Genomic DNA, 27,988 nt, shown 5'->3' on the forward strand with positions numbered 1-27,988 from the left:
TTACAAATTCATCAACTTCAAACGTTTTTCTTGGCGGCTCATGCAGTGCTGCTCACTTGCAAAGGTTTAATTATAAACTTGTACAGTGAAAACTTAAACAGAAAGATGTCAAGCTTTATGGATTTATTGCTTCAACGACACACAATAGAAATTTAACACTAGTACCTAAATACGAAGTGTGTGAGAAAAGTAATGAGACATTTATCTATATGAGATTCTATTTTCTGTATTTTCTGAAACAATTTTGTCCCCTTCAAAGCAGTTCCCTTCGACAACTATACACCGGCGTAGTGGTCGTCTTCAGTCCTGGTAGTAGCGCTGAAAGACAACTGGTGTGGCCTTTAACATGTCGGTAGTATTCCTTTTAATGTTCTCCAGAGTAACCAAAAGGACATTATTCGATTTCGGGAAAAGAGTGAATTCACAATGAATCAGATCAGGTTAATGAAAACGGGGGGGGGGGGGGGGGAGCAGCTGTGGAACAACAGTATGCCGGAATGCCTTTCAAAGTCAAAAATTCCGTGATGGAAGTGGTCTTGTGCAGCATCCACTTTGCCTTAGCCTTTCAAGGACATCGTTGTAAAACACTTGGTTGATATCGTTAAACTTCAGTCTCATCACACAAGAGAAAGCACACATTCGAAGTTTTCGTAGATTTTATAAGTCTAAGGTCTCCCTGAGTGAGGTTCATCTCCGGCGTGTTCTCTGCCTTCCAGAAATGATTTGTGCCAGCGAAAAACTTGTGGTCTTGATAACGAATGTTCCCTATAGGCCTGTTTCAACTTTTCAAAGGTCGCACTCATGGATTCCCCAAGTTTAACACAAAACCTGACATAACGTCACTCTAAATTCCGCTGGTCCATTTTTGTAATACGCAAAAACCTAAATTCAGTGATGGCGCTCTCAAAAATCACGTGATGGCTGTACGAAGCTGAATCGTGGACTGAGCATCTGGAAAGGATGAACACACAGGTCTGCACAAGTAGAACACAGCATTGCTAGATCGCTCACAGCGTAGTCAGTCTCATTTTTCTCACACACCTCTTGCAAATGTTTTTCATGGGCTGGATGAATCTGATGCTGTATTAATTAGCAAATATTCAATACTTGGCTTCGTTTTTGTTAGGTTTCACCTTACGAGGTGCATTCAAGTTCTAAGGCCTCCGATTTTTCTTCTAATTAACTACTGACCCGAAATCGATGAAACTGGCGTTACTTCTAGACGTAATCGCTCTGCAGACTTACACATTTTTCACAACGCTGACGCCATAATTCCATGGTAGCGGCGAAGGCTTCTTTAGGAGTCTGTTTTGACCTCTGGAAAATCGCTGAGGCAATCGCAGCACGGCTGGTGAATGTGCGGCCACGGAGAGTGTCTTTCATTGTTGGAAACAGCCAAAAGTCACTAGGAGCCAGGTCAGGTGAGTAGGGAGCATGAGGAATCACTTCGAAGTTGTTATCACGAAGAAACTGTTGCGTAACGTTAGCTCCATGTGCGGGTGCGTTGTCTTGGTGAAACAGCACACGCGCAGCTTTTCCCGGACGTTTTTGTTGCAGTGCAGGAAGGTATTTGTTCTTCAAAACATTTTCGTAGGCTGCACCTGTTACCGTAGTGCCCTTTGGAACGCAATAGGTAAGGATTACACGCTCGCTGTACCAGAACATGGACACCATAATTTTTTCAGTTACCCGAAATTTTTTTGGTGGCGGTGAATCTGTGTGCTTCCATTGAGCTGACTGGCGCTTTGTTTCTGGATTGAAAAATGGCATCCACGTCTCATCCATTGTCACAACCGACGAAAAGAAAGTCCCATTCATGCTGTCGTTGCGCGTCAACATTGCTTGGCAACATGCCACACGGGCAGCCATGTGGTCGTCTGTCAGCATTCGTGGCACCCACCTGGATGACACTTTTCGCATTTTCAGGTCGTCATGCAGGATTGTGTGCACAGAAATGCCAACTCTGGAGGCGATCTGTTCAACAGTCACTCGGCGATCCCCAAAACAATTCTCTCCACTTTCTCGATTATGTCGTCAGACTTGCTTGTGCGAGCCCGAGGTTGTTTTGGTTTGTTGTCACATGATGTTCTGCCCTCAAACTGTCGCACCCACGAACGCACTTTCGACACATCCATAACATGTCTCCAACTGTCGATGAATTACAATTGGTTTCACACCACGCAAATTCAGAAAACGAATGATTGCACGCTGTTCAAGTAAGGAAATCACCGTCATTTTAAGTATTTAAAACAGTTCTCATTCCCGCCGCTGGCGGTAAAATTCGATCTGCCGTACGGCGCTGCCATCTCTGGGACGTATTGACAATGAACGCGGCCTCATTTTAAAACAATGCGCATCTTTCTATCTCTTTCCAGTCATCATCATCATCATCATCATTTAAGACTGATTATGCCTTTCAGCGTTCAGTCTGGAGCATAGCCCCCTTATAAAATTTCTCCAAGATCCCCTATTAGTGATAAAATTGGTGCCTCTTCTGATGTTAAACCTATTACTTCAAAATCATTCTTAACCGCTTCCAGGTACCTTCTCCTTGGTCTGCCCCGACTCCTCCTACCCTCTACTGCTGAACCCATGAGTCTCTTGGGTAACCTTGCTTCTCCCATGCGTGTAACATGACCCCAGCATCTAAGCCTGTTCATCCTGACTGCTACATCTATAGAGTTCATTTCCAGTTTTTCTTTGATTTCCTCGTTGTGGACAACCTCCTGCCACTGTCCCCATCTACTAGTACCTGCAATCATCCTAGCTACTTTCATATCCGTAACCTCAACCTTTTTGATAAGGTAACCTGAATCCACCCAGCTTTCGCTCCCATACAACAAAGTTGGTCGAAAGATTGAACGGTGCACAGATAACTTAGTCTTGGTACTGACTTCCTTCTTGCAGAAGAGAGTAGATCGTAGCTGACGCTCACTGCATTAGCTTTGCTACATCTCGCTTCCAGTTTTTTCACTATTTTCCCATTCTGTGAGAATATGCATCCTAAGTACTTAAAACCGTCCACCTGTTCTAAGTTTGTTCCTCCTATTTGGCACTAAATCCGTTTATATTTCTTTCCCACTGACATTACTTTCGTTTTGGAGATGCTAATCTTCATACCATAGTCCTTACATTTCTGATTTAGCTCTGAAATATTAGTTTGCAAACTTTCAATCGAATCTGCCATCAAGACTAAGTCATCTGCATATGGAAGACTGCTTATTTTGTGTTCACATATCTTGATCTCACCCAGCCAGTCTATTGTTATCAACATATGATCCATAAATAATATGAACAACAGTGGAGACAGGTTGCAGCCTTGTCTTACCCCTGAAACTACTCTGAACTATGAACTCAATTTACCGTCAACTCTAACTGCTGCCTGACTATCCATGTAAAGACTTAATTGCTTGCAAAAGTTCACTCCTATTCCATAATCTCGTAGAACAGACAATAACTTCCTCCTAGGAACCCGGTCATATGCTCTTTCTAGATCTATAAAGCACAGATACAGTTCCCTGCTCCACTCATAACACTTCTCCATTATTTGCCATAAGCTAAAGATCTGGTCCTGACAACCTCTAAGAGGCCTAAACACACACTGATTTACATCCAGTTGGTCCTCAACTAATACTCGCACTTTCCTTTCAACAATACCTGAGAAGATTTTACCCACAACGCTGATTAAAGAGATACCTCTGTAGTTGTTACAATCTTTTCTGTTTCCATGTTTAAAGATTGGTGTGATTGCTGCTTTTGTCCAGTCTGATGGAACCTGTCCCGACTCCCAGGCCATTTCAGCTATCCTGTGTAGCCATTTAAGACCTGACGTTCCACTGCATTTGATGAGTTCCGACTTAATTTCATCCACCCCAGCTACTTTATTGCACTGCAATCTATTGACCATTTTCTCCACTTCCTCAAATGTGATCCTATTTCCATCATCATTCCTATCCCTTTCTACCTCGAAATCTGAAACATTGCTGATCGTATTTTCACCTGCATTCAGCAACTCTTCAAAATATTCCCTCCATCTGCCCAAGGCATCCACAGGATTCACCAGCAGTTTTCCTGACCTGTCCAAAGTGCTTGTCATTTCTTTCTTACCTCCCTTTCGAAGACTGCTAATTACACTCCAGAATGGTTTTCCAGCAGCTTGACCCATAGTCTCCAACCTGTTTCCTAAGTCTTCCCAAGATTTCTTCTTGGATGCTGCAATTATCTGTTTGGCTTTGTTTCTTTCTTCAACATAACTTTCTCTGTCAACCCGAGTTCTAGTATGTAGCCATTTTTGATACGCCTTTTTTTCCTTTTACAGGCTGCCTTGACTGTGTCATTCCACCAAGCTGTTTGCTTCATCCTACTTTTAAACACTACTGTTCCAAGACATTCTTTAGCCACTTCTAGTTCTGTGTCCCTGTACCTTGTCCATTCCTTTTCCAATGACTAATTGACTACATTCAAGTAACTGCTACCTTTCTGAGATCGCTGTTATGTACTTGTGCCCGATTTCCTTATCCTGAAGTTTCTCCATTCTTATCCTCCTACATATGGACCTGACCTCCTGCACTTTCGGCCTCACAATCCCAATTTCACTGCAGATTAAATAATGATCAGTGTCATCAAAGAATCCCCTGAATACACATGTGTCCCTCACAGCCTTCCTGAATTCCTGATCTGTTATTATATAGTCAATGACAGATCTGGTTCCCCTGCCTTCCCAAGTATACCAGTGAATGTTCTTATGTTTAAAAAAGGAGTTTGTGATTACTAAGCCCATACTGGCACAGAAATCCAGGAGTTGTTTCCCGTTCCTGTTGGCCTCCATCTGCTCTCAAAATTTACCCATAACCTTTTCATACCCTTCTGTTCAAATTACAATCTTGGCATTAAAATGACCCATGAGCAGAACACTGTCCTTGTCCTTTACTCCAACAACTACATCACTGAGTGCCTCATTAAAACTATCCATCTTATCTTGATCTGTCCCTTCACACTGCGAATATACTGACACGATCCTAATTTTCTTGCTAGACACTGTCAAATCTATCCACATCAGTCATTCGTTTACATACCTTACTGCAAACTACGCTGGGTACCATTTCTTTCCTGATGTAAAGCCCTACACCCCATTGTGCTATTCCTGCTTTGACTCCTGACAGGTAGACCTTATATTCTCCTACTTCCTCTTCTTTCTCACCCCTTACCGGAATGTCACTAACAGCTAAAACGTCTAGCCCCATCTTACTTGCAACCTCTGCCAGCTCTGCCTTCTTCCCAGAGTAGCACCCATTGATATTAATAGCTCCCCATCTCATTACCATTTGTTTGCCAAGTCGTATCTTAGGAGTCCCTGGTTTGTCAGAGGTGGGACTCCGTCACCTCCAAATGTCCGAGGCATTTTGCTCTGATTGTTGTCAGCATCATATTTAAAGTATCGGGGAAGCAGGTTGCTAGCCTTACTTGCCCCGAGTCCCATTGAGTTTTACCCTTAACGGTTGAGGGACTAACCGGTGGATTTGGTAGTCTTTGCCGTATGAGCACAAAGGTGACCACGACTCAGAATATGTCCGAGATGCCCAGCCTTATTCCAAAGTAACTGGTGTCCCGACTGTCGGGACCACTTACTTGGCCATTCATACGTTGCCCGTGGTTCATGAACTAGGACATGACTACAGGAACCCACACCGTGAACCACCGGTTCCAGTCCGGAGAAAAAAAATCGGAGGCCTTAGAACTTGAATGCACCTCGTAAATCTCCACAGTCAGTGATTTCGAATTTATTTGTTTATTTATTTACATGTTCATTAAGCAATTTGGCAACTGCATCAAAAACCTTTCTCAGATGATCCTCCAGCGTCATTGCTTAATTTGTTGCATAAAAAGCACATAGGTAATCATTTATCCAACAGTGATAGAATACAGCCAAGCTTCAAATATATAGCGCTGTAATGTCTAAATTTATTGATTTGCTCATGTTTAGAATCAGTTTCCTGTGGACAGAAATTGAGCTGTTCCGCTAAATATGGTAAGACACAGCACAGAAATTGACCTGTTTAGTAAATGCGGTAAGACGTAGCAATCAAAATCAACCCTCTCAACCCAACTAAAGATCGGCAAGTCTCTACGCAATCTACGGAAATACAAAAAGAAAATTTAATTAAAAAAATAATTTGTCTTGGTACAGCAAACCCAATCATCACATTGATTCCGTTTAACTTTTAAGGTTCTAATTATGGTCAGTTTACAAAGAGATGGACGAGGCCTCCCTACTTGCGGGCTGGAAGAAGCTGCAAAGTGACTGTTGTGTCGCGTGTTCTCTCAAATTAATATATCTCCCGATGAGTGATGAACCGGTTCTTATCTCATTACGGGCAACGCCAGATGCTCTTACCAGTCCTGTGAGGACGGCAAGGGGAGTGGAGATGGAAAAATAATAACGTCGCTGAACGTTGTGAGCAGGAGAGCAAAAATATACTTGTTCAGCTGATGAACAATAACATACACAGGAGCAAGCTTCAGCCCCATTATAAGAATTCAGAATTTTGGTTGTGACCTGCATTTAATGCACTCCCTTGAATTTTTTCTCGTTGACATGGACCCCTTGCAGGTGAGTGTCGACCACTGTGGTTGGATATACACCACTTTGGAAATCGCTGCTTAGTTCATTGGCTGATCTTTAGCTCCTACCGCGCCGCTTTCTTAATTACCGCAATCAACGCATTCAGAAACTCGTATCCGAACTTTCATGTATTCCACTGTTTTTGTAAGTGAATACGCGTTACATTTTCCATTGTTACCTACATCTTAAAGTTGACGTATGTGAGTCATGCCACTTCTCAAAAATCCGCATATCCCGCTGGATCTGGGACAGGAGCAGGAGCAGTCTGAGTTGGAAAGCTAAACTTCTAGATCGTTTAAGAAACGATACAATGTTTCAGTTTTCAGATTTTGGTGATTTAGAATACTTTATTTAGTGCACACTGTTAGGTAAATGATGAATTTTCAGTTCCCTGCAATATCCATAGCTCATGGTCTAGCCAGCGTACTGGCCATTTTTTTTTTTTTTTTGTAACAAGCTCTCATCGATAAAATTTCAAAGATGTCACGCTACATCCGCACAGAATCACTGGCAAACATCAAAAGAGACGACAAAAAATCGTAATCATCGCTGCCTCCAGATCTGGGGCCATGGGTTCAATACCCGGCCGGGCCGCAGATTTCTTTCGCTCGGGGACTGACTGTTTGCGTTACTTCATATCGTCTTCATCGACGCGCAAATCGCCGAATTGGCGCCAAACACTAGCACCACGCAGCCGAAACATCTAGAGTGGACCTCGCGGCCAATAATGCCATATGATCATTTCATTCTAGTTTCCTACAGTGAAAATGAAGCTGGAAGACAACCGCGTATGTGAAACACGGCAAGCTCCTGCAAGGATTTTGTCGGACAATAGTAAGGCCCGTGGCGAAATCTAGGAAGACCCACGGCGGATCAGTGTTTGTTGCTGTGATTTTCAGCTGTCATCACTTTTGTAAACAACTCCTCACTCTACTTTCGAGCAACGATTTCGGGTGAATAAACGTCATGTGAAACGCTGCCTATTTCCATCAAATAAAGCCTTCACTGTGGAACTGTTTTCCAACACGGAGAGATACGCAGGAAGCAATAACCTTCTGCGGCAGCGCGCGCTTTTATATTTTCACGGCAAATCGACACATTTATATCGCATAGTATGTTCGACTAAGATATGAAATTTGGCGTAGACTAATCCCTGATCACTTCTTACCCCTTAAAATTTGGTCTTTGCGGCTCTGACTACAGGTCATCATCCGAGAAGTGAGCTCCGTTGGTAACTCGAGGAAAAAATTGTCTCCGTTTTTTTTTTTTTTCTCTCTCAACTGTCTGGTCATTGCATTGGTTGACAATACACGCCATTTGAATTTAATAAAGAGCTATGTAATAGTGATGAACATTGAATGAAAAAAAATTATGAGTAATTTCTGTGATGTTTACTGGACAATCAGGGAAAGAAAAGTGTTTTCCTTACGAAGGGTTTTACAACTCTCGGAAATGCTATACTGTGAAAATAATAACGAATTTTTAGTGTGACTTCATCGCAATACCTCAAGCTCAGTTCTCATTTATTTAATTGCGCCTTAACTACCCGTTTGTTAGTTTCACCTCTTTCTACAACTCGCTACTGTACGGGTTTCCGGGATTACCTAAACGAACTTCCCGTTTACTGATTGTTACAGGCATTAACGTCCTATAGCGAGGGAACACAAGATCTGTAGACAACAGAAACAAGCACGTTCGAATCCAATGAAAAGTACGTACTTGCAGGAACAATAAACGCCGTGTCTGGATATACTCTTAATTTTCGTCTTTACACAACTTCACAGCGCACACTTCATAAAACTATTCCTCCTCGTTATCGTAATAGCGAGTTCAATAGGAACTGGAGCTGACTTATTGCTGTTGGGATCAAACGGTCTCTCATCTTCTCTAGGTATATGTAATACGCACTATACATACTGCGTTGTAATGACAAAAACTGTGAACCAGACTAAAAGCAGGAGACACACACGTAGAAATAAAAGTAATATAACCTTATCCGTGATAGCTTTACTTCTACAGAGATATATAAGAAGCGTAAGAATTAAGGACCTAGTCACAATTTCGTCGAATAAACGATTTATCCACAATATTTACAGCTCCAAGCCCATCTTCTGATAACGGTATGGATTTCTTGAAACTTTTTGTGTTTAACTGCGTAAGTAGTTTATGCCACCGTCAGATGATGGGTCGAACCAATAAATTACTTAACGGATAAACTGTGACTGGTTGAAGTGTTGTTTTACATACAACAACAACGTACCCCGCAGAAGCCAGCTTCGGTAGTTCTTGCGCCCACGAACACAGGCATTGCGTATTTTAGACCGGACCATGGTGTGCTTCAGGGAAGAAAGCCGGCTATGTAAATGTAACGATTTACAAAGAGGGCGCCGAGCCGGTTGTACTGACCTGTAGCTAGTCGCATAGCTGTTGCCGATGACAGTTCTGTTGGAGGAATGACCGCCACTTAGCACGTTACATCACTTCTCTTTACGAAAACCGCTGGCTTACTGAGGCGGCGCGGTGACGCGAGGCCTTGAGCCCTTCCCAGCCAATAACCGTCTCTGCAACGCTTTTGACTTGGAGAGGGGGGAAGCGCAGTGGTGGGGAGTAGCGTCTGCGCGCCACCTTGCCGATTCACGAACAAGCGGATACCGCGACGCGCCGCATAGGGATGCAGTCTCTTTGTAGATCGGACGTGTATGGACAAATAGTTGTGATCGGCAGCAGATCAGTGACCGCAATGAAATACCAGACAATCTGAGAGCTGGCATGCGATGTGTGGCAATATGGGTGCCCAACTGCGACTCGCTTTGGTTGTTACGCATGGTTGTGTAGTTTTGTTTCGTTTCGCTTTACCAAAGCAAGTTAGAACATTCGAAATTATAGTTACTCAGGAACCATGAACAACTCTGGGAAGTGAATTTCAGACCGGACTTGACTTTTAACGGTACATTAAGAAGTGCTGTTGTTGTGGTCATCAGTCCTGAGACTAGTTTGATGCAGCTCTCCATGCTACTCTATCCTGTGCAAGCTTCTTCATCTCCCTGTACTTGCTGCAACCTACATCCTTCTGAAGCTGTTTAGTGTATTCATCTCTTGGTCTCCCTCTAAGATTTTTACCCTCCACACTGTCCTCCAATACTAAATTGGTGATCCCTTGATGCCCAGAACATATCCTACCAACCGATCCTTTCTTTTAGCCAAGTTGTGCCACAAATTTCTCTTCTGCCCAATTCTATTCAATACCTTCACATTAGTTATGTGATCTACCCGTCTAATCTTCACCATTCTTCTGTAGCACCACATTTCGAAAGCTTCTATTCTCTTCTTGTCCAAACTAGTTATCGTCCATGTTTCACTTCCATACATGGCTACACTCCATACAAGTACTTTCAGAAACATCTTCCTGACACTTAAATCTATACTCGATGTTAACAAACTTCTCTTCTCCAGAAACGCTGTCCTTGCCATTGCCAGTCTACAATTTATATCCTCTCTGCTTCGGCCATCATCAGTTATTTTGCTCCCCAAATAGCAAAACTCCTTTACTACTTTAAGTGTCTCATTTCTTAACCTAATTCCCTCAGCATCACCCGACTTACTTACAGGGGGCGAAAGGCTATTTACAATTTGTACAGAAACCAGATGGCAGTTGTAAGAGTTGAGGGGCATGAATGGGAAGCAGTGGTTGGAAAGGGAGTGAGACAGGGTTGTAGCCACTCCCCGATGTTATTCAATCTGTATATTGAGCAAGCAGTAAAGGAAACAAAAGAAAAATTCGGAGTAGGTATTAAAATCCATGGAGAAGAAATAAAATCTTTGAGGTTCGCCGATGGCATTGTTATTCTGTCAGAGACAGCATCGGACTTGGAAGAGCACTTGAATGGAATGGACAGTGTCCTGAAAGGAGGATATAAGATGAACATCAACAAAACCAAAACATTAAGAAGTAATACAAATATGAAAAGAAAAGCATTGACATCCTTCGATTTGCAGTGGTTAGCATTTTGAAGCTAACTGACAGGAAGTTCACAGTAATGTTTGCGATACACTATTTCCCATCTGAGGATTGTGAGTTTATTTTAAACAACTACATGCATTTTTAAGGTTTTTTTTAACTTCTAATCAGAATAGCACACTGTAATGCCAAGTGGACATTTTAATTTAAATGTTTAGGACATATCTATTACACTCAAGTCACTTGTCATTTCATATAATCCAACCCTCCCTCATACAATTTATAACAAGTGGTAGGATAATCATCTATACTCCTATTCACCATATTTCTATATACGCATAGAGATTATAAAACAAATTGTAGTAAATACTTGCAGCTAAACTCTACGACTAATGAATGAAAAAGGAATTGTATTAGCACCCTGAAAAGATATACTGCAGGTTATCCAACTCACTTGGTGTAAGTGAAAAACGAAATATATTCTGCAAAGTAACCTACAGTTTGCAATTTACAAATCTGATCCTTCCATTTTTTATAATTTTTTTGCGAGTATTTTTGGGGATATAGAGACCACCTGCCACTGTTGCTAAACATAGTAGCTCATTTTCTGTAGCAGAACATCACGAGCGGTGTTGTTCATAATAGTGGTTGAAACTGCTCGGCAAATCGTTATGGCGGTTTCGAAATGAACGAGACTTGCGAGAGTTCGCTGCGTTCAGAAGCTCTTCATGTGCGTAATGAAAATGAGCTTTTGAAATCTAAACAGCTATATTTTCAGAAGGACATTATCATTTGACCGTTGACTTTAACGTTTAATTTTTCAATACAGTATCCCACCATTACAGAAACATTGACATATTCGATGCTATTGTGAAGAAAGCCTGCTGCGGCTGGTCCCGGCGGAGGTTCGAGTCCTCCCTCGGGCATGGTTGTGTGTGTTTGTCCTTAGGATAATTTAGGTTAAGTAGCGTGTAAGCTTAGGGACTGATGACCTTAGCAGTTAAGTCCCATAAGATTTCAAACGACATTACTTTCCTTTCCTTGGGCTCTTCTTAAGACCTTTAAAAATAAACCTAGTGATTGTGAAAATAAGTGGATTTTTCTTTCAGAATAACTACCGCGTAGAGATTCCTCTATAATAGAAATAAATATCTGGATCTTATTCCATTGTTAAATGTTAAAAGAAAAAAAACATTTCATTTCCATTTAAGGTAATACCCGAGATGTTTAAAAGCTTTTAGTGAAAACAGAAATTACTAGATCTACTGTGTTGTTCCAGCGTGAATAAAAATATGTTACCTCTTAAACTGAGTGGTAAGAATGAAAGTACAAAATCTGTGTACTTTTTATTTTAATAATGGAACTTCTTAATTCTATGATTTTGATTTGCAAATTATTTCTCTTTCCGTAAGGAAAATTGGAACATAAACACAAAAAGGACCTGGAATTTTATATTGACGTTTTAAATATAAGACACTGTGTAACCGCGTAAGTGGTATGTCAACACGTGAAGAAAACTCACGGAGCAAGTAGTTAAATTTTAGAAAATTGCGATGAAAGTATTTGAAAACTGACAAACACGTAAAAATTGTTGTGCACGCATCTGAAAGGGAAAAAAACACTTTTTTATGTGACACTAAAGATAAATATTCTGTTTGTAAAATTATGTGTAATTCCTACCGTTTTCCAGTACATGTTCTGACAATTTCTCTCTTAGGATAAGAACATTATAATTACATTTTTTTTAGTCCTTAAATTTGCACGATATTTCAAAATAGAATTGACGCTATTGACGTCAAGGTAACACACAAATGACTAAAGTTGAAAGTCTGAATGAGATCCATGTTTGTCAGCAAGCAATTTTTTTAACTGAGTGTTGAGTTTATTTGATATAACTTTCAGTGAAATAATAAACATTGTCTTCATAAGAACTTCTTCGCAAATGCTCTTTCAACAAAACATCAAGCATGGCAGAGTGTTCTTTTAATTTCAACAAATTACCGTTATTTTCTTTAAAGTCAATATCTCTTGTTCGTCGAATGCCAACCCTTGCGTCCCCGAGAACTGTATTACAACAGCCTTTCTATTACCACATACTAATGTTTAGTCTCAGCCTGAGTCAGTCTCTTGGTTTCTTCATCAAGCATTTTGCATAGACGCATGCGCAAGTATAATTATAAATGAAAATGCACACAACACTGGAGTAATATCCTAGAACATTTATTATTTATTTCATATATCGTTTTCGGCGGTTTTTAAAATATTGTAGACCCGAAGGAACAGACAGCCAATGCATGTGTAATTCCCACCACGATTTGTATGCATTTACATTGTTTGGGGAGTTTTCGAGTTTTCTATAAATCCTGACGGATTGTTTCATTTTGAAAACCATGAAGTACCTGCAAACCAGTAAATTTCAGCACTGAAAAGTTTGTAGCACAACTAAAACATCTAAAGTTCTCTGCTGGTTTCTTAACCGTTCTTTTATAGTTTGCCGAAGTAAATCTTGTACCTCTCTTATCAATAGGAAAGTTAATGTCAGTTACATCAAGACTTCTTTCTAGAAGAGTTTGTCGTATATCATCAATTATGTATTTTATCTTGTCACTGCCTGCAGTCAGCCGATAACTTAATATAAAGCGCAATTTTTTTTAAAATTTTAGAAATTCCGGAGACGTTATTGATGATTTCCGCCTTACTTGATCACAGGTCATTCAAAGCTCGCACTTATACTCTCTTTCCTCTGCGTTTAACATCGGAATTCCAATTGCACTTATAATGTTGATGTCTTTGCTTTTAATTTAGCCGAAGTTTCTATATACTGAATCAGTCCGTCCGACGATCATTCTTTCTTTAATTCCTTCAAATTTTTCCTGTAGCCATTTTGTCTTGGCTTCCCTGCACTTGCTGTTTATTTCATTTCAAAGTGACTCATATTGCTGTATTCCTTGAGTTTTCCTGAAAGTTTTTGTACTTCCTTCTTACGCCAATCAACTGACGTATATCTTCTGCTAGCCAACGTTTCTTCCCTATTACTTTCCCTGTTGGCCTACCTATATTTGTCCGTATAATTTCTCTAATTGCCCGTTTTAGAGACGTCCATTATTCTCCCACTGATCTGCCTATTGCAGTATCGTTATTGCGTTATCTACAGCCTAGATAACTTCAAACGCATCTCAGTTCTTCGTTATGCCCTTCATTCCAGACTGATTCTTTCGGACGATTCTCCCAAATTTCAATCTATTCTTAAACATCGCAAATTGTGAACTGAGTCTATAACTGCTCGGTGGTACGTCTTACAATCCCATATCTGATTTCTCTGTCCGACCATGATGTAAGCCACTGGAATCTTTCGAATAATACTTACCCCTCTGGTGTCTTTTCAACAGATTATTCGCTATTTCTAGCTAAAATTGTACGGAAACCAACTGGTTTCTTCCTTTCTCGTTCCTACAATCAAGCCCAAATTCTAACCGAAACGACCTCGTTCCTACTACCAACCACAAATTTTCTATTTCTGTATCTTCTGTTTGTGATGTTGACCTGTACACTTTAACCGGTCGCTGTGGCCGAACGGTTCTAGGCGCTTAGTCCGGTACCGCGCTGCTACTACGGTCGCACGTTCTAATCCTGCCTCGAGCATCGGTGTGTATGATGTCCTTAATTCTAAGTCTAGGGGACTGATGACTTCAGATGTTAAGTCCCATAGTGCTTGGAGCCATTTGAACCATTTATTTTGGTTTTGGTCTTACTACAGATTCTAATGAGAGTAATCCTGTCAATGAACTGTTCAGAGTAACTCAATCTCTGCCTTACCTTGCTATTAATGACGAATCCAACTCGCGTTACGCCGTTTCTTCTGCTGTTAATATTACCCTGACCAAAAATATTTATCTTCTTTCCATTTAACTTCACCAACCCCAGTATAATTTATCTGGATTGAGCTTTGGCATTGCCATTTTTAGATTTCTACCTTTCCTACCACATTCAGGCTTATGACATTCCACTCTCCGACTCTTAGAAGGTTAGCTTTTTCATGGCTCTTCACTTAAAACTTCCAGGCTGATAAGCCGTGGTCGATGTATAAAATTTTCCCATGAAGTTTCATCTCCGACTGCAGGATACATTCTCCGAGGTAAACCGGCGAACTGCAAAGAGAAGTCGAGGAAGCGCTGATTATATAGGCAGTACAGAGGGCGCCACTGTCCATCACGTGGTGTCGTCTATGAGACTGTCTCTGGTAATGCTAACATTCTCGATTGAAAATAATCGATCGTCACGCTTTCGATGCAACGCTGACATCCAAATTTTATCAAGTTTAACACTGTCGTCTTTCCTGTTAAAATTATTACGGTGTTTATCAATCTCGATAGCCTCTCTATACATGCGCGCATAATAATGCGAGGTTTTAGATATGACTCTCGTCTCGCTGAATTTTATTTTATGAATACTCACATAGTACGCATGTTCTGCTACGGTCGGTTTATGCGTGTGACCCAGGCGGAAATTCCTCTTGCGTTCAACACGGTGGGTGTTCACCCTTCTCTTTGTGATACCGGTATAAACCTGTCCACAACTACAAGGAATTTTATATAGCCCCGGTGTAGCCAAAGGGTGTCGTGCATCTTTTGCCGATCTGAAATATTCTTTTATTTTCCTGGTGGGCCTGAAAATAGTTTCCATCCCATACTTGCTTAACACTTTCTCAATGCGATCTGTGACTTTCTAATGAACGGAAGTAAAATCTTGTCGTTGGCCGACTGTTGTTCGTCGTTGGTCTCTGCCTAGAGCGAAGTGCTCGATCTATATCCGTGCTAGAATAGCCATTCTTCACGAAAGTTGACCGTAGATGTTCAATCTCATCTTTTAAATAAACAAGTTCACATATTATGTGCGCTCTGTCTACTAAGGTTTTTATTACACCTCTTTTTTTTTGTCTAGAGTGGCGGTTCGAATCTTTATGCAGATAACGATCATTATGTGTGGCCTTTCTGTGCACCTTATGGCCCAACGTTCCACCCCGTCCTTTAATTGCAGACACATCCAGGAAATTCAATTGCCCATTACTCTCCGTCTCCATAGTAAATTGAATTTTCGGATTAATGCTGTTTAGATGTGTCAGGAAGGTATCAAATTCAAATGGCTCTGAGCACTATGGGACTCAACTGCTGTGGTCAGCAGTCCCCTAGAACAGAACTACTTAAACCTAACTAACCTAAGGCCATCACACACATCCATGCCCTAGGCGGGATTCGAACCTGCGACCGTAGCAGGCTCACTGTTCCGGACTGCGCGCCTAGAACCGTGAGACCACCGCGGCAGGCGAAGGTATCCAATTCCTCTGCTCTGTGTGTCCATACTACGAAAGTATCATCGACATTGCAATACGGTCTGGCTGGTCTCTTACTGGCAGTCTGCAACGCCCGTTGTTCAAAATTCTCCATAAACAAGTTCGCCACAGTAGGACTAGGAGGAGTTCTCTTTGTAGTTCGCCGCTTTACGTCGGAAGAAGTCTCCCGCATTCGGAGACTAAACGTCAGGGGAGAGTTTTATACATTGACCACGGCCTATCAGCCCGGAAGTTTCAAGTGAAGACAATACATGCCGTAAAGGCCTACACTGTATGATCAAATGCAGCGTCAGTATCGGTCGACGATTCGAAGGAATGCGCAAGAAGAAAGCACAACTGTGTACCCTCACCTTCCTCTCACTCTGCAGGGACACTTCAACGGTTCCGAAATTTCTGAAGGTGAAGAGAATGTTTCGCTTGGCTCAGGCTCATCATATTTTCAACCGTATGGAATCTACATTGTACGGGAGAGGATTCATCAGACGCGGCGAGCATTGGCGGAAACCAGAAGTAATCTTTTTTTCATCTCCGATTAGTTATTAGCAATGCTATGCAATGTGGTGACTGGAATAAGATAGACGGTCTAGCGCTCAAAACTATGGAAGTTAGTGCAGAAATATCAGGGAATAGACAGAAAAAGAAATTAACTTGCAGAAGAACATTTCGGGAGGTTGATGACAATTCTCGTACTCTTGTTAACCTGTCAGATAAATTTCTTTACTAGCCGAAAGAGACAATTTTGCTGAGACGCCCCAAAACATACTCACAGAGGATGTTGTTGTTGTTGTCTTCAGTCCTGAGACTGGTTTGATGCAGCTCTCCATGCTACTCTATCCTGTGCAAGCTGCTTCATCTCCCAGTACCTACTGCAACCTACATCTTTCTGAATCTGCTTAGTGTACTCATCTCTCGGTCTCCCTCTACGATTTTTACCCTCCACGCTGCCTTCCATCGCTAAATTTGTGATCCCTTGATGCCTCAAAACATGTCCTACCAACCGATCCCTTCTCGTAGTCAAGTTGTGCCACAAACTTCTCTTCTCCCCAATCCTATTCAATACCTCCTCATTAGTTACGTGATCTATCCACCTTATCTTCAGTATTCTTCTGTAGCACCACATTTCGAAAGCTTCTATTCTCTTCTTGTCCAAACTAGTTATCGTCCATGTTTCACTTCCATACATGGCTACACTCCAAACAAATACTTTCAGAAATGACTTCCTGATACATAAATCTATATTCGATGTTAACAAATTTCTCTTCTTCAGAAACGCTTTCCTTCCCATTGCCAGTCTACATTTTATATCCTTTCTACTTCGACCATCATCAGTTATTTTGCTCCCCAAACAGCAAAACTCCTTTACTACTTTAAGTGTCTCATTTCCTAATCTAATTCCCTCAGCATCACCCGATTTAATTTGACTACATTCCATTATCCTCGTTTTGCTTTTGTTGATGTTCATCTTATATCCTCCTTTCAAGACACTGTCCATTCCGTTCAACTGCTCTTCCAAGTCCTTTGCCGTCTCTGACAGAATTACAATGTCATCGGCGAACCTCAAAGTTTTTACTTCGTCTCCATGAATTTTAATACCTGCTCCGAATTTTTCTTTTGTTTCCTTTACTGCTTGCTCAATATACAGATTGAATAACATCGGGGAGAGGCTACAACCCTGTCTCACTCCTTTCCCAACCACTGCTTCCCTTTCATGCCCCTCGACTCTTATGACTGCCATGTGGTTTCTGTACAAATTGTAAATAGCCTTTCGCTCCCTGTATTTTACCCCTGCCACCTTTAGAATTTGAAAAAGAGTATTCCAGTCAACGTTGTCAAAAGCTTTCTCTAAGTCTACAAATGCTAGAAACGTAGGTTTGCCTTTTCTTAATCTTTCATCTAAGATAAGTCGTAAGGTCAGTATTGCCTCACGTGTTCCAACATTTCGACGGAATCCAAACTGATCCTCCCCGAGGTCCGCATCTACCAGTTTCTCCATTCGTCTGTAAAGAATTCGGGTTAGTATTTTGCAGCTGTGACTTATTAAACTGGTAGTTCGGTTATTTTCACATCTGTCAGCACCTGCCTTCTTTGGGATTGGAATTATTATATTCTTCTTGACCACAGAGGATATTGTAGCAAATATTGAGACAGGTATCCGTCAGCGTCCACAGCAGTCCGCTGATATAATTATGATTGAAACAGGTAGGATTTTACGTACATATAACAGTAATTTTTCGCAGGCACAAAGGAAGGAGCTGAGGGATATAAACGCAGGTAAAAACATTATTGTTCTTAATGCCGATAAGGGTAATGCCACCGTCATATTGAACAGTGAGGACTATCATGGAAAAATAAATGATTTTTGGTTCCCTTGAATTACAAAAGACTTCAGAAGGATCGGAATATGAAGATTTCAAAAATGGCCAATCGACTGGTGAAAGCGTCTTCATTCTCCTCCGACGATAAGAAGCAACTTTGTAAAACAGAAGCGTACCCACCGACTTTATGGATTACCCTAATTGCATAAGCCTGAGGTTCCGTTGAGCCCAATTGTCATCGCTATAGACGGACCCACCCAAGAGTTAGCTAGACAACTTGTCTCATTGTTGCAACCTTATGTTGGTAGGACGGACAGTCATATTAAAAATTCAGCTCATTTCACTGACAAGTTAAAGGAAATGAGCGTCGGCCCGGATGATATCCTCATCAGTTTTGATATTGTGTCGTTATTTACCATGATTCCGGTAAACGGAGCTACCTTATGGATAGCGGATATTTTTCCTACCGATACTGTGGCAATATTCTGACACTGCCTCACCACAACCTACTTTCAACGCAATAGTGACTTTTATTAACAGATTGACGGGGTGGCTATGGGCAGTCATCTTAGTCCTGCTGTGGCTAACTTGTTTATGGAGACTTTTAAACAACGGGCGTTGCAGACTGCAAGTAAAAAAATAAAAAATAAAACAAAAATAAAATATTTAAACAAAGGTTCATATGGCTCTGAGCTCTATGGGACTTAACATCTGAGGTCATCATCAGTCCCCTAGAACTTAGTATTTAAACCTAACTAACCTAAGGAACTCACACACATCCATGCCCGAGGCAGGATTCGAACCTGCAACCATAGCAGTCGCGCGGTTCCGGACTGAAGCGCCTAGAACCGCGTCATATCTAAAACCTCGCATTATTATGCGCGCATGTATAGAGAGGCTGTCGAGATTGATAAACACCGTAATAATTTTAACAGGAAAGACGACAGTGTTAACTGGACAAAATTTGGATGTCAGCGTTGCACCGAAAGCGTGACGATCGATTATTTTCAATCGAGAATGTTAGCATTACCAGAGACAGTCTCATAGACGACACCACGTGATGGACAGTGGCGCCCTCTTAACTTCCTATATAATCAGCGCTTCCTCGCGTTCCCTTTGCAGTTCGCCGGTTTACCTCGGAGGATGTCTCCTGCAGTCGACCACGGTCTATCAGCCCGGAAGTTTTAAGTGAAGACAATACCGGCCGTGAAAGCCTACTTATCGATGGTTATTCAATATTTTTCTCATAGTCATTTTCTCCCTTGGTAGTCCCCTCTCGGAGATGTGAATCCTGATTCTTTTGACAACGGAGGGAGCATAGTGACATATATTTCAGTTACAGATTGCTCGTCCTCATGTTATGAGTCCTTAAAGCAGTGTTTTCTATTGCCTTTTCCATTTTCATGTCGTTGGTCTTTGATGATTCTTCCGCCTTTTTGGGGCAGTTACACACTTCGAAGGTAAGAGATGCCCTGAACCTCTATTCGCTACTAAGTACGTTTTGACAATACCATTGGCAGAACGAGGATAACTCTTTATATTAGAAACCTTCGGCCACCATTGATGATAATATTTATTCAGAATTTAAGCAATGGGCAAGATCTAACCCGAGACCCAGGATTTTTTGACACAACCCGTAGACTATGTGACATAAATTGACAGGGTGTATGCTCAAGAATTGAGCTAAATCTTGCTAAACTACCGGGATTAACTCTTCGTCTGTCTAGAATTGCAGTTTATAGAGCGGTTTCAATTGTGAGTAGGTGCCCCTGCCGAAGTCGATATATGCAACCCATCACACAAAAATGTTTTCGGCCAGTTCGATCTAGGGATGTGAAACACATTATCAGAATGTCGCAGAATAACTGGTACAGTATACGAAGACATCTTAGACCTATTGTACAAATTTTGCTTATGAAACTACTTCACAACATTAATGCATCAAGTCATGTATTAATCTTTTCATTGGGCTATATACCTGAAAGCTATTTCCGCTCTTCCCATTGTAGTTGTTTCTGATGGTGAAACACACTGTATAAGGAAACTTTTCTGAACGATTTACAAAATATTAACTACTATAACGGAAATAAACTTACAGAGACCTTCAGAACCTATACAACTACATTGATAACTGCACAAAGAGAGATCAGACAACTGGATAGATATGCCAAAAGAAAGGTAATCTTGGTTCACAAACACCGTGTAACTCATGGCCAGTCCTCACTTGTATTTTATACGGTATGATTACGTGTGCTAACAACTGCCCAAAGCTTTGAGAGGAAAGTTATATCGAATCCGTTGCTATCGCCTATATGAATACCGTTCCTGATAGAGACAGTGACAAGTACATAAAACGACATCGTTAGTAGCAGCTGAATCACTATGTACGTAACGTCAGTTGAATTATTATCTCCATTTAACTGACAGATTCTTTGTCAGTTCCAAACACATGACCATAAGAAACTTATTTGTCGTTTTACGGCAGCCCGTGACACTTACACTATGTGATCAAAAGTATCTGGACACATACGTTTTTCATATTAAGTGCATTGTGCTGCCACCTACTGCTAGGTACCGCATGTCAGCGACCTCAGTAGTCATTAGACATCGTGAGAGAGCAGAATGGGGCGCTCTGCGGAACTCACAGACTTCGAAAGTAATTAGGTGATTGGGTGTCTCTTTTGTCATACGCCTGTGCGCGAGATTTCCACGCTCCTTAACATACCTAGGTCCATTGTTTCCGATGCGATAGTGAAGTGGAAACGTGAAGGGACACGTACAGCACCAAAGCGTGCAGGGCGAACTCGTGTGTTGACAGAGAACGCCGACGATTGAAGAGGTTCGTAATGTGTAATTGGCAGGCATCTATCCAAATCATCACACCGGAATTCTAAACTACATCCACTGCAGGTACTATGACAGTTAGGCGGGAGGTGAGAATGCTTGGATTTCATGGTCGAGCGGCTGCTCAATAAGCCACAAACCACGCCGGTAAATCACAAACGACGCCTCGCTTCGCGTAAGAAGCGTAAACATTGGACGATTGAATAGTGGAAAAACGTTGTATGGAGAGTCGAATCACGGTACACAATGTGGCGATCCGATGGCTGGGTGTGCGTATGACGAATGCCCGATGAACGTCGTCTGCCAGCGTGTGTAGTGCTAACTGTAAAATTCGGAGCTAGTGGTGTTATGGTGTGGCTGGAGGGGGCTTACCCCTTGTTGTTTTGCGTGGCACTATTACAGCACAGGCCTACATTGATGTTTTAAGCACCTTCTTGCTTTCCACTGTTGAAGAGCAATTGGGGGATGGCGATTGCGTCTTTAAACACGATCGAGCACCTGTCCATAATGCACGGCCTGTGGCGGAGTGGTTACACGACAATAACATCCCTGTAATTGACTGGCCTGAATAGTATACAACACGTTTGGGATGTTTTGAAGTGGCGACTTCGTGCCAGACCTCACCGATCGAATCGATACCTGTCCTCAGTGCAGCACTCCGTGAAAAATGGGCTACCATTCCCCAAGAAACCTTCCAGCACCCGACGGAACATATGCCTGCGAGACTGGAAACTGTCATCAAGGCTATTGGTGGGCCAACACCATATTGAATTCCAGCGTTACCGATGGAGGGCGCCACGAACTAGTAAGTCATTTTCAGCCAGGTGACCGGATACTTTTGATCACATAGTGTAAATAACTGTATATTTCCGCGTGACTTATGGTGGAGTGTCACGAAACAAAACCATAGGTTGTGGAGTTAAATTGTCGGTTAACTCTGCGAGTTTTTCAGTCGTTTATCGTTTCTTTCCCCTCTGGCAATTATCTTTTCCGTGTGGCTTAGGAGTTATCTCAGGCTGAAGCGTGGTATGGCGCGACTCGACATCAGTAGAAGTAACATGACACCATTTGTTTTTCGCATGATGAAAGCATTCTAGCTTTAAGCAACTTAATTAATGTTTTATGTAGATGAAGCAGAGCTACATCCGTCTCTATAGTTAGTTTCTCAATAAAAATACTTTCTCCGTAAAAAAATTAAGAACCGATGTTTTTGATTTAACGCACGTGCTCCACTATGCAGTCTTTTACATTCGATATTGAAGAAACTATTCTATGAAAAAACTGTTTCGCACTGTATAGTCTGATGCAGCAACTTGATAAAGAACTGGCTCTCTCTGCGGTCTTGCGTATGGCTATTTTGATGTTTCACAATCAAGCAAATACCGCAACATTGCAATGAAAAATTTAAATGCTGACCACTTTACGTTTGGTGCTTCTTAGGTCACACATTTCGGCGTACAAAATGAAGCTAACATCTCGAAACTGTTTTCAAAACTGATAGGAGGGGCATGGGTCTTTCCAGTCTCAAACAAATAAGTGATATATTTTGATGAAATGAAAATGAAATGACCGTATGGCATTTATTAGCCGGGATATGTTTGGCCGCGACGAAGTACGACACTCCCCACTCAATGATATGGCCACGCATTATGGGCAGTTGCGGACTGCGTTTCTCTTTCGTATGTGGTGTATGAAGCCAGTTACATTCACATTTAAGTTAAGATTGCGTTAAGAGTTATTTTTATTTGAAAACTAGAGATAATAACAGGTTCACAGGCATACTTATTTATTTGAGAGTCAATTTTTCTTATCTGCATTAACAGCTTCATTCACGAAACATTGTTTTGTTCACGTATTGTCGAACGAATGGCGTCTGTTCCAGAGAGCAATGAACATGAAATGGAACTAAAGTACGCTCTGTTCTGGAGGTCATCAACTTGAACACATATTTACTTCGAAAGGATTTGAGAGTACCACAAACTGATGAAAGAACAAGAAATGCGTCGGCAATATGAAATAGAGATGCGACGTCTAATTATTTTGTTACTGAAATATCTAAAGTGCCTTGCTGACGGTAACGGAAATGTATGATTATCTCAACACTTTATAGCGTAGCTGACGTTCCGCTAACAATCCGCTCACGTGAACTCACAAGGGGATCCGACCATAGGTCGCTCTCTGACACAGACGAAAATTTTGCAGGGTGAAAGAAGGTTGAGACGAAAGCGACACCTATTTTGTCTTAGGTGCTGACACTTAATAGATCCGAGAAAGTGACGATTAAAGTTTCGACGATACATAATCAGTATGCTAGCACATCGCGTACGGAAGTGGGGCGTTAGCGGTTTAACAGCACGCAGTCACATTTTTGCGTAACTTCCAACCCAGTCTTCGAGTGTTGTTTCTTCTTTATAATTTGCTGTTGCGGAAGTAAATGGCACAAATATTTTGTGTGACGTCGTGAAACGCAATAGAACAGCCGGCCAGGGTGGCCAGCCGGTTCTAGGCGCTACAGTCTGGAACCGCGCGACCGCTACGGTCGCAGGTTCGAATCCTGCCCCGGGCATGGATGTGTGTGATGTCCTTAGGTTAGTTAGGTTTAAGTAGTTCTAAGTTCTAGGGGACTGATGACCTCAGAAGTCAAGTCCCATAGTGCTTAGAGCCATTAGAACCATTTGAGCAATATAACTACTGACAAAAGTAATAAGTGTTTCAGATCTTATAAAAATGCACTTTATCATCACAAATCTGTGTTCCTGGAGGAATGGTCAGTATTCAGGGATATGACAGGAACGATCATTTTAAGCAAAATCCTTCGTGTGGACATACGCCCTATTCCGAATGGTTTTCGAGATACATTTAACCTACATTTTTATTTATTTCCTGTATTTTCAATTCACTGTCATTTTTTGCAACGTAGTATAGAGGATGTTGAGATGAACAATTTAAAATAGGACATTTGTAGTCTATCAAGATGGGAAATTACCTCAAATTGTCCTACAAAAACATCTAAGCTACAGTGCAGGCTCGTCGAGCTAGACTTTGAATATTCCCTCGCTCTCTTCACGCAAGTTGTTTGTTCTAGTAAAACCCCATGCATTCCAAGCATGTGTGTCAATTTGTACCTCTCTGTCTACATTATTCCGTGATTTATTCAGTTTTCAAATTTGTATTGACTTTTTGATCACCCAGTACATTCTAATGTAGGGCAAAAATTATCGCCAGATGGCGAGATATTTAGCAACGTTAGCGATGATGTTTTTCCTAATGATACTCATACTATAAAAACGTGACTGCGTCGTATGTGCCTTCCTACGTTGCTCGTGGTGCTCCAAATTTTAAGGCCTTGAATGTTTTTGTGGTAAATATCGCCATGGGAAATGCATTGGTTCTCCTGAAGCACTAAATTAAAAAGCAGAGCAATAATTGCAATACTAGCATTTACACAGGGTGTCCAAGGAGGAATGGACAATATTCAGGGATATGACAGGAACACTCATTTGAAGCAAAAAACGCCATACAGACATATGCCCAGCTCCGAATAGTTCCATGCAGTGGGCCCGGATTCAATTCCCGGCCGGGTTGGAGATTTTCTCCGCTCGTGGTGTTGTCTTCATTTTCATTTTATCCTCATCACTGGCAAGCAAGTCGCCCAATGTGGGATCGACTGAAACAAGACTTGCACATGGCGGCCGAACTTCCCCAGATTGGGCCTCCCGGCCAACGATGCCACACGATCATTTTCATTTTCCGAGGTAGAATACATTTAATGTCACTTTTGTAACTTTTTCTTGAATAACTGGAAAACCGCGACCTCTAGCGAAAACGTGTCGCAGTATAAAATGAATCTACATTAAATTTCCTACAAAAAAGGTCCTATTCATTTATTCTCTAGGACCAGTACACTGAAGTAACAGAAGTCACGGGGTGTCTCCTAATATCGTGTCGGATCTCCTTTTCCCGGAGTAGCGCAGCATCTCGACGTGGCAAGGACTCAACAAGTCGTTGGAAGTCCCCTGCAGAAATATTGAGCCGTGCTGCCACAGTAGCCGTCCATAACTGCGAAAGTTCTGCCGATGCAGGATTTTGTGCACGACTGACATATCGATTACGTCCCATTAGACGGCCGGTGTGGCCGTGCGGTTCTAGGCGCTTCAGTCTGGGACCGCGTGACCGCTACGGTCGCAGGTTCGAATCCTGCCTCGGGCGTGGATGTGTGTGATGTCCTTAGGTTAATTAGGTTTAAGTAGTTCTAAGTTCTAGGGGACTGATGACCACAGATGCTAAGTCCCATAGTGCTCAGAGCCGTGTCCCGTAAATGTTTGGTTGGATTCAAGTTGGGTGTACAGGCTGGCCAAATCATTCGCTCGAATTGTCCAGAATGTTCTTCAAACGAATCGCGAACAATTGTGGCCCAGTGGCATGTCGCATTCTCTCCATTCAAAATTCTATCTCTATTTGGGAACACGAGGTCTATGAATGTCTGCAAATGGTGTCCATGTAGCCTGTCAATGATCGGTTCAGTTGGACCCGATCCATTTCATGTAAACACAGCCCACACCATTATGGAGCCACCTCCAGCTTGCACAGTGCTCTTGACGATTTGGGTCCATAGCTTCGCGGAGCGCGTCACACTGGAACCCCATCATCAGCTTTTACTAACTCAAATCGGTATTCATTGACCAGTCCACGTTTTTCCAGTTGTCTAGAGTCCAACCGAAATGACCACGAGCACAGGGCAGGCACTGCAGACGATGTCGTGCTGTTAACACTCGCACCGGTCGTCTGCTATCTTAGCCACTTAAGGCGGAATTTCGCCACACTGTCCTTACGGATCCGTTCGTCGTACGTCCCACATTGATTTCTGCGGTTATTTCACGCAATCTTGCTAGTCTGTTAGCACTGGCAACTCTACGTATACCCCGCTGCTCTCAGTCGTCATGTGAAGGCCGTCGGCCACTGCGTTGTCCGCGGTGAGAGATAATGCCTGACATGTGGTATTCTCGGCACGCTTTTTACAGTGTAGAAATCGGAATATTGAATTCCCTACAGATTTCCGAATTGGAATGTCCCATGTCTTTTATTTATTTGTCCATATAAATCTCTTTTTCAGTACATTTATTGTACACTGGATATTTGACAGAAAACCTTTTTAGCTATTGGTATTTCAAACGTCAAACGTACATTATTTAAATTTAATGGGACATTGCATCTATACAGTTAATAATTACAAATTTTTGAAATACTGTATATTTATAACTTATTTCCTGCAATTAAATATGTTGTTGTTGTTGTGGTCTTCAGTCCTGAAACTGGTTTGATGCAGCTCTCCATGCTACTCTATCCTGTGCAAGCTTCCTCATCTCCCAGTACCTACTGCAACCTACATCCTTCTGAATCTGCTTAGTGTAGTCATCTCTTGGTCTCCCTCTAAGATTTTTACCCTCCACGCTGCCCTCCAATACTAAATTGGTGATCCCTTGATGCCTCAGAATATGTCCTACCAACCGATCCCTTCTTCTGGTCAAGTTGTGCCACAAACTTCTCTTCTCCCCAATCCTATTCAATACTTCCTCATTAGTTATGTGATCTACCCATCTAATCTTCAGCATTCTTCTGTAGCACCACATTTCGAAAGCTTCTGTTCTCTTCTTGTCCAAACTATTTATCGTACATGTTTCACTTCCATACATGGCTACACTCCATACAAATACTTTCAGAAATGACTTCCTGGCACTTATATCTATACTCGATGTTAACAAACTTCTCTTCTTCAGAAACGCTTTCCTTGTCGTTGCCAGTCTACATTTTATATCCCCTCTACTTCGACCATCATCAGTTATTTTGCTCCCCAAATAGCAAAACTCCTTTACTACTTTAAGTGTCTCACTTCCTAATCTAATTCCCTCAGCATCACCCGACTTTATTCGACTACATTCCATTATCCTCGTTTTGCTTTTGTTGATGGTCATCTTATATCCTCCTTTCAAGACACTATCCATTCCGTTCAACTGCTCTTCCAAATCCTTTGCTGTCTCTGACAGAATTACGATGTCATCGGCGAACCTCAAAGTTTTTATTCCTTCTCCATGGACTTTAATACCTACTCCGAATTTTTCTTTTGTTTCCTTAGTGCTTGCTCAATATACAGATTGAATAACATCGGGGATAGACTACAGCCCTGTCTCACTCCCTTCCCAACCACTGCTTCCCTTTCATGTCCCTCGACTCTTATAACTGCCATTTGGTTTCTGTACAAATTGTAAATAGCCTTTCGCTCCATGTATTTTACCCCAGCCACCTTCAGAATTTGAAAGAGAGTATTCCAGTCAACATTGTCAAAAGCTTTCTCTAAGTCTACAAATGCTAGAAACGTAGGTTTGCCCTTCCTTAATCTAGCTTCTAAGATAAGTCGTAGGGTCAGTATTGCCTCACGTGTTCCAACATTTCTACGGAATCCAAACTGATCCTCCCCGAGGTCGGCTTCTACTAGTTTTTCCATTCGACTGTAAAGAATTCGCGTTAGTATTTTGCAGCTGTGACTTATTAAACTGATAGTTCGGTAATTTTCACATCTGTCAACACCTGCTTTCTTTGAGATTGGAATTATTATATTCTTCTTGAAGTCTGAGGGTATTTCGCCTGTCTCATACATCTTGCTCACCAGATGGTAGTTTTGTCAGGACTGGTTCTCCCAAGGCCGTCAGTAGTTCCAATGGAATGTTGTCTACTCCAGGGGCCTTGTTTCGACTCAGGCCTTTAAGTGCTCTGTCAAACTCTTCACGCAGTATCGTATCTCCCATTTTATCTTCATCTACATCCTCTTCCATTTCCATAATATTGTCCTCAAGTACATCGCCCTTGTATAGACACTCTATATGCTCCTTCCACCTTTCTGC

General features: G+C 41.8%; 1 protein-coding gene across 3 annotated transcripts in view; it reads right to left on the bottom strand.

Moving 5' to 3' along the window:
* The window catches only part of LOC126284199 (glycoprotein-N-acetylgalactosamine 3-beta-galactosyltransferase 1-like), a 150,356-nt gene extending 140,992 nt beyond the window's left edge, over window positions 1-9,364 (bottom strand). Inside the window, exon 1 of one of the 3 annotated variants that reach the window (XM_049982959.1) lies at window positions 9,029-9,364. In XM_049982959.1, coding sequence (XP_049838916.1) covers window positions 9,029-9,044 — 16 coding nt within the window. In that variant the 5' untranslated portion in view covers window positions 9,045-9,364. The remainder of the gene's footprint in view (window positions 1-9,028) is intronic. The other 2 variants (XM_049982958.1, XM_049982960.1) reach the window with 2 other exon arrangements.
* Between the last annotated feature and the right edge of the window lie 18,624 nt (window positions 9,365-27,988).

This window comes from Schistocerca gregaria, chromosome 8 (genome assembly GCF_023897955.1).
Source record: "Schistocerca gregaria isolate iqSchGreg1 chromosome 8, iqSchGreg1.2, whole genome shotgun sequence".
NCBI classification, from domain to species: Eukaryota; Metazoa; Arthropoda; class Insecta; order Orthoptera; family Acrididae; genus Schistocerca; species Schistocerca gregaria.